Source organism: Rhinatrema bivittatum, chromosome 7, assembly GCF_901001135.1.
Source record: "Rhinatrema bivittatum chromosome 7, aRhiBiv1.1, whole genome shotgun sequence".
In the NCBI taxonomy this organism is placed as follows: Eukaryota; Metazoa; Chordata; class Amphibia; order Gymnophiona; family Rhinatrematidae; genus Rhinatrema; species Rhinatrema bivittatum.
The window spans coordinates 208190283-208198038 of record NC_042621.1 but is presented as its reverse complement, the minus strand read 5'-3'; the positions used below and the strand labels follow the sequence as shown (position 1 = coordinate 208198038).

General features: G+C 53.4%; 1 protein-coding gene across 1 annotated transcript; it reads left to right on the top strand.

Annotated features, from left to right (window-relative positions):
* Positions 1-4486: 4486 nt before the first annotated feature.
* Positions 4487-6355, top strand: LOC115096203 (protein enabled homolog). The gene is made up of 2 exons (XM_029610714.1): positions 4487-4817; positions 5502-6355. Exons 1-2 carry the CDS (start codon positions 4487-4489, stop codon positions 6353-6355), a joined length of 1185 nt encoding a protein of 394 aa, XP_029466574.1.
* Positions 6356-7756: the final 1401 nt, after the last annotated feature.

Sequence of the window (7756 nt, the reverse complement as noted above, 5' to 3'; positions counted from 1 at the left end):
TCAATCCTGCTACCTCCTGACTGGTCCCCATCAACAACACTGGGGCCTGTCACATCCTGCTGACTCCCATCACATCCCTAATGACAATACTGGAATCTGACCAATTCTGCTCTCTCCTGTCACATCCACAATGATAACACTAGGGTCTGACCAATCCTGCTTTCTCTATGAAGGACTGTAAAATATATAACACAGACATGATTAGATCTTAAAACTATTCACAAATGGGATTTTCTAGTGGATCCCAATGTTTTATTAATTGTAAATTCTGATTTGACTATAATATATTTCTCTGTTCATTTGAATTTATTGTACTCCACCTTAAGAAGAACTTTGGAAAAAAGGCACATATCAAATGCTCATAATAGATGAAGAAATAAAAGCTGGTCTTTTTGAAAATCAATCTGCCTTTGCTTGGATTTCTAGAATTTCCATTCAAGTTGCAAAATGACAGAAAGTACCTTGGAGGCTTTACTGCCATTCTGTCTATCTACCATGCCCCAGATGTACTACATTAGGTTTATTCCTACTTCTCTATGATCCCAGCCTTGTTTATCCACCCTGTCAGTTTATTGGGTATTCTAGAGTGTTTTATGCTCAGAAAAAAATAATGTGAAAAAGGAAAAAAAAAATAAAAACAAGTATATGCTTCCACCACACCTCTTATGTTTTTCCATCTTGCTGTCAAGGCCATTCCAGGCCTTTCTGCTATTTACAACAGACTGTGCTGTATGCTTTGGGGGTTTAGATACTTTGTGCTGTTTCTAATTCTATATACTCTAAGCCCATGGATAGAAACTATGTTTTGCATTATACTAGTCATCATCCATATGTGTTGTGGTGTATTATCCCAGTCAGTTAGTTTCTGTTGTTATGTTAGTTATGTACAACAACTGAAGATTTCAAATATGAGGCTACTGCTATGGCACAATGTTTTTTTAAAGGGGTTATTCTGTATTTTCTATTAAAAGGACATTTAAGCTAACTTGCTTGGCAGCTCTGATAAAACTTCTTTATTTCAAATAAGCACTACTCCTTTTTCAATTCACTCAATTTATTAAAGCTATTGTGTTTCAATATTGGAATATATTTTCCTCATTTAGGGGTAGATTTACAAAGGAGCGCGCGCGGTGGTAGAGCTGCGCACGTTTCTGCGCACACAGCAGAAGCTAGCAATTTTGCGTAGCATGCGCACATGTTGCGCGCGCCACACAAAATACGCGCAAGTAATGAGGGACACATGTGCGCGTAACCAGACAACCTGCGCGCAAATGCATACATGTGCACGCGCGCCGATATTTGTGCGTGTGGAGCCCTTGCGCGCGCGTGCGCGTATGCATGCAAACGCGAGGGTGTGACCTCCCGTTCCCCACACTGCACAAAATGGCCGGCCGGAGGAGACAGCCAAACTTCACCACCAGGGACGTGGAGCTGCTGGCGTCCCTGGTGGTGGGAGGAGAGAGATGGCTGTTCCCGGTCCAGGGACGGCGGACAAACTTCGGCCACCTGCGGAGGGCCTGGAGGAGGCTGCAAAGGCATTTCAACGCAGAGGCTTCACACCCCCGTGGAGTAAGTACACTAAGAAGGTTGTTGTGGTGAATGTGGGAGGTGCAAAGTCAGGTTAGGCCTCACCTGAGTACCCAGAATAGTGTACCTGATACTTATATGCACTGTAGATAGTTTGTTATGTCCTGCTGGTGCCTAACACTGGTTAGGATTGGGTTGTGTTGTGCCTCAATTGCCAATGATGAACATAATGTGTATGCTAATTGAATAATATCATGGTTGTCAGTCAGCAATGTTGTCACACCCACATCCAAGTATCCTGGCACCATCTTGACTATCAGAGTACACTAATGGTCCTCCCTCCTTCCGTTCAAACAGATTGAGGACCTGAAGAAGAAGGCCCGTTGGCTTCGCCTCCATCGCCGCAGATGGATGGAGCGGCTGCGTGCGCAGCAGGCTGGGCCTGGCGGTAAGTGACCCCTCCAACCGACTGGAGTAACCCACATCTGAGCCACCATCCATCCCGTCCTTTACCACCGCCCTCCCTCCTGTCCCCCATCCCACCTTCTCTCCCTCCCCTCACCCAGTACAGTGTAGTCATACGTGTCCTTTGTTTTCACAGATGCTGAAGAGGAAATGCCAGGGCCAGCTGCGGATGGAGCTGCAGCCGCTCCAGGGGGGGAGCCGGATCCACCCCCCCACCCCAGAGGAGACCTGAGCGGCCGAGCCCTCCCCGGGCTGAAAGGCACCCCATGCCTTCCCCTAGCCCCCCCCCCTGTAGGGCAACCACCCTGTTTTGCCCGTGGGGTTAGGGACGCTGGGGCCGGCAGGAGCCAGCCTTTGCTGGCTCAGGGAGGCAATCAGGGCCCTCTAGTCCCTCATTGTCCCCCCTCACGTGGCCAGCAAAGAGGCCCATCCCCGGGGGCACGCGCCCCCGAGGATGAGCCTCTTACCTATGGCCAGTTCATGGACTATGTGAGGGGGGTCAATGAGGGCATGAGGGCACTGATTGCCTTCCAAGAGAGGATGGTCCAGGCGACGGATCGCAACACCAGGGGCCTACTGCTGCTTGCTGCTGCAGTACGGCTCCTGGGGGAGATGGTCCGTCGTCGTTGACCATCCTCTCTGGTCCCTACCTCCCTAACCCCACAGGAGATTTTGTTTTGTACATAGTTTTCCACCCTAGGCTGCCCCTCCCCATCCACATTTTATTTTGTAAATATGTGTCAGACATTCAATAAATATTGAAAATAATAAATGGTGTGGTTATTAAGGGACAGGTGGGAGCTGACCATGTATTGGCAGTGTCGGAGGGAGGGAAGGAGGGAGGAAGGTGGGGGAGGGGGTGCAGGGAAGGAGGGAGGAAGGTGGGGGAGGGGGTGCAGGGAAGGAGGGAGGAAGGTGGGGAGGGGGTGCAGGGAAGGAGGGAGGAAGGTGGGGGAGGGGGTGCAGGGAAGGAGGGAGGGAGGGGCTGAAGGTGGGAGAGGGAGGGAGGGAAGGAAGGGTGAATGAGTGGGGCGACGTTGAGTCCTAGCAGAGCAGCCCACGGAACATCCTGGTCATCCATCTGCTACACTGTATAGGCTGTGTGCGTGCCACATCAGCTACAGTGCAGCATATAGACGAGGCGCCCATGTGCAGTACAGAAAATGACCATGCGCACATGTCCGCTAGAGTCTACGGGCTCTGCGCACATGTCCGCTAGAGGCTACGGGCTCTGCGCACATGTCCGCTAGAGGCTACGGGCTCCATGGATCAGGCGCATCCCTCTGCATTGCTGGCTATACCGGACCTAGTGTAACGCACCTCAGCTTTGCAGCAACTGTAATCTGCATTTGAACAGCTACATACACAGAATATACAGGCCACAGCTGCTACGCAAAACGTCAGTTACAAGAGGTAGGTTAGGGTCTCCAGTCCCACCGTAGCATAACACCAATACAGCTGGCTCGCCAGCCCATAGACTGTAGCGGTCATGTGCGCAGAGCCCGTAGACCGTACTAGGTACGGTCGCCTTAGGAGTTGGCCGCTAGTCTATGTGACGGTTCTGTAAGCTGGTCGTAGCCCTGCTATAGTGGGCGCACAATGCACTGACATACAGCATGAACACCAATAAAGCCAGTGCATTGCAGGTCCGAGAGGCTGGTGAGAAGCCGACTACACACGTTAGACAGCGATTGTCCCCCTTCATATCTAACCCTGCTGAGCGGTAATCAGACATAATAGTGAAGTAGCCACGAATAACACCAGTGAACCCCCCTCCAACGCTCCGGTAGAGCGACCTTACCTACAACATATCCCTCTGAAGTCGGCATACGCAGGAATAGAGTGGTATGTGCAGAGACGTGTGAGCTCAGCAGCCTACTGGGAAGGCCAACTCATTCGGGGCCAGCTGCTAATCAGTACTTCCCACCCTCAGATGGAGATGCTGATTAGCAGCTGGCCCCGATTGAGTAGCCATTCTCAGTAGGCTGCTGAGCTCACACGTCTCTGCACGCTAATTAGTGTAGTCGACATCTCACCTGCCTCTCCGACCTGCACTGCACTGGCTATGTAGCTGTCACAGAAAGGGCTACTTCCATACCGTCATTACGGGTTTGGGATTGCAACAGCACGCACATGTGGGCTACATTGGGTAATGGCTGCACACCCAGCTGTTCCATAGGTAGTTACGCGCATATCTGAATGAAAATAGATAGGCAGTACGAATATATTATTAAAATAGATAGTTGGCGCGGACAAATAACCCAGCACGCACATGTTCCGCATGGATTTTAATTATTCGCTCGCGTTCTTGGTATTTGCGCTGATGGGATCAGCTGTGCGCATATGTTGCGCCCCACTGGGGAGGTCCGCGCACAAATTGAGGTCACTTTAAAGGGATGGGTGGGCTACTCACTGGCCATCCTCACCATGGCTCAGGCACAGGCACAACCTGTCCTTCTCAGGAAGCCCAACTTCTTGCCAGGGGAAGGTGGACATGCTGGTGGAGCATGTCATGAGGCAGAGGGATATGCTGTATGGCCCACAGTCGCGTACGGTGGGTGCATACGCCAAGGAACAAATATGGAGGCGCATCAGGCATACTGTGAATTTGGTGTTTCACCATAACCGCAGTATTGCCGAACTGATGCACAAGTGGAGGGACATACGGCGAGTGGTGAAGCGGAAGCAGGCCAGGCAACTTGCTGAAGGTGGACGGAGCCGCATCACGTTCACAGCCACGGAGCAGCTGGTTCTGGGAACCCTATCGGAGGCAGCTGTGGGTGGCGTTGGCCATCTCGACTCCATGCGCCGTGCAGGGCAGCAAGGTATGCAGACCAACACGTATCCTATCTCACAGTAGAGCAGCCTATGTTGTCATGTAACCTATAGGTACTGATTACTGTTCACCTGTATAGCCAACCCTGTGCCCATTTCAGGTTCCACATTGCAAAGTTGCACTCTCCCTCTTCCCCCCACCCCAAAGACACGCACCGGGGCTGTGCGCACCGGGGCTGTGCCCACCGGGGGGGGCTGTGCGCAGAATGTGTGCGCACGGGGGGGGGGCTGTGCGCAGAACGTGTGCGCACGGGGGGGGGCTGTGCGCAGAACGTGTGCGCAGAACGTGTGCGCAGAACGTGTGCGCACCACCTTCCCACCCTTCCCATTTGCTTCCTCTTCACCTTCCTGTACCACAGCACAGGTCATGTGGTCGTGGAGTGCAGAAACAGTGTGCCTTGAGTAGGTTGAGGGTTGACGTGCAGGTCGTAGAACAGGGCTCTGTGTTCTAGGTTTGGCCTGACAGGTCCCACATTCCATGCAGCCCACTGGGAATGCTCCTGTGTCCTGAACTGGTTGTAGGGCAGGTGCTACATGTGTCTGGTTGGCAGCCACTAATGATACCCCAGAGGTGTCTTGACACCTGCCACATGACTACCACCTGTGTATATGGAGTGACATACATCACACCCCTATTTGTCAGTGTGCTAATACCCATATGCTTTACCATTTAGGGGAGCCAGATGATGAGCAACCCGGACCTGCCCCTAGGCCCCAACGCCAGTACCGGCGTCTGCAGGTGCTCCGTGACTCCTCGGAAGAGGAGGAGGGGGAAGACCTGCAGCGCGTGGAGCAGCCTGAGGAGGAGCAGCAGGGAGAGGAACCGGACGAACCGCTCGCTGAGGTGGAACCTGATGTTCAGCAGGACAGCAGTGCGTCCGACCATCCTGAGCCCCAGGCCGACCAGGTTACCGGGCCGGCAGAGACACTTGTACAGCAGGGTGTCGCCATCTTGGATGCCATCTCTGGCCTGTCGGACATAATCCAGCAGGAAGGCAGTGCCCTCCGTCTCACTGTCAGGGAGGGGTATGAGCGCCTTGAGGGGGGCCTCCAAGCCATTTGCCAGGCCACTGACCGGCAGACGGAGGTGTGGATGGAGTTGGTCAGGCGCCTGCCTCCCGTACAGCCCCCGCCTCCCATACAGCCCCCGCCTCCCGTACAGCCCCCGCCACCAGTGGCTCCATGGCCATGGATGCCTCCATACCCATGGATGCCACCTGCCCATGCAGGGGCCCCTGAGGTGGTACCTCCACCTGTGGCACCAGCACCTCAGCCTCCTGCAGGCTATGTGTGGATGGCACCCCCGCCTGCACCTGCTGTTCCACCGCCTCCTCCTCCACCTCCACCACGAGCTGAAGGGCTGTTGCCCCTGGCTATTCCCTCATGTAGCCATGCCCCGGATGTGGCCCAGGCACCTATGCCCTCTGAGGGCAGTGTCAGCAGTGGCCGGAGTCCCCTGCGCCGCAGTACCCGGGTGGGCCAGTCCCGGCTTTCCGAGGCTCGTAGGAGGGGACGGGCAAAGAAGTGACCTGTCAGAGGATTTATGTTGTTAATTTTTTTTTATTCACTATCACATTGTCACACCTGTAAATAAATGCACATTTATCACCTACAGAAATGGCTTTCTATGAGACTGTTCCTTTCTCGTATTGCCCGCCTTTGCATCAGGCGATGTATTTCGTCCAGTTCCTCCATGGTCAGCTGTATGTCCTCCTCCTCCTCCTCACTGTCCATCCTCAGGTACAGGGATGTGTCTCTTAATTGCCAGATTATGTAGGATACAGCAGGCTAGGAATATCTCACACACCTTAGCGGGGGAGTACAGGAGGCACCCACCGGATCTGTCCAGACAGCGGAAGCGTGATTTCAGGATGCCAAATGTTCTCTCGTTGACAGACCTGGTCCTACGGTGTGCCCTGTTGTAGCGCATCTCAGCTGCCGTGTTGGGGCATGCCACGGGGATCATGAGCCACGATTTGAGGGGATAGCCTCTGTCACCTGTAGCATACGGGATAATCAGAAGGTTAGATAATGTGTGTGGATCACTGGCATGCAGCTCACAGGCCTTACACATTCACTAGCTATAGGGTGCCACAGTAGGCACAATCATGGACCATGGCTTCCATGGTTGTGCCTACTGTGGCACCCTATAGCTAGTGATTGTACTAAGATAGGTGGGTGCTGTTGTTTGTTGCTCTACTACCTAGAAGCCAGCCACCAGTGATGTGACGCAGCTGGAATTCTTCATAGATCCTTGATTGGGTGAGAATGTAGGCGTCGTGGGTGGATCCAGGAAAGCGAGGCACTACATTCGTGATGAGGCCCTTGGCATTGCACACCACCTGCATGTTTAGTGAGTGGAATCCCTTGCGATTGCGGTAGATGGCCTCATCTGCTGCTGGTGCCCTTAGGGGCACGTGGGTGCAATCAATAGCTCCCAAGACCGAGGGGAAGCGTGCTATTTGGTAGAAGTCTCTCATGGTTCCATGCTGTTCCTCCCTACTGGTGGGGAAGGAGATAAAGTGGTTTGTGTGTCGCAGCAGGGCAGCCAGGGCCTGCTCCAGACATCCTGAGGTGGCACCCTGACTGATTCCAGACGTCAGGCCAAGCGGGGTTTGGAAGGTGCCGGTAGCCAGAAATGCCAGGAAGGTAGTCACCTTGACGTGTACGGGCAAGGCATGGCCCCTCTGCGTGCGTGGTTGCAGGTCACCCTCTAACATTCTGCAGAGGGACAGTATGGTCTCCTTATCAAATCTGTAACGGGTCATTACTTCCTCCTCAGACAGGTCCAGAAATTGGGTGCGGGTCCTGTAGACCCGGTGTAACGGGTAGCGTCTCCGTCTCAGCTGCCTTCTCCTCCTCCTCCTCTCTCTTTCCCTTCTGAGCCTTAGGGATTCCAGCACGTATATTGCTGCTGCGTTGAACATGT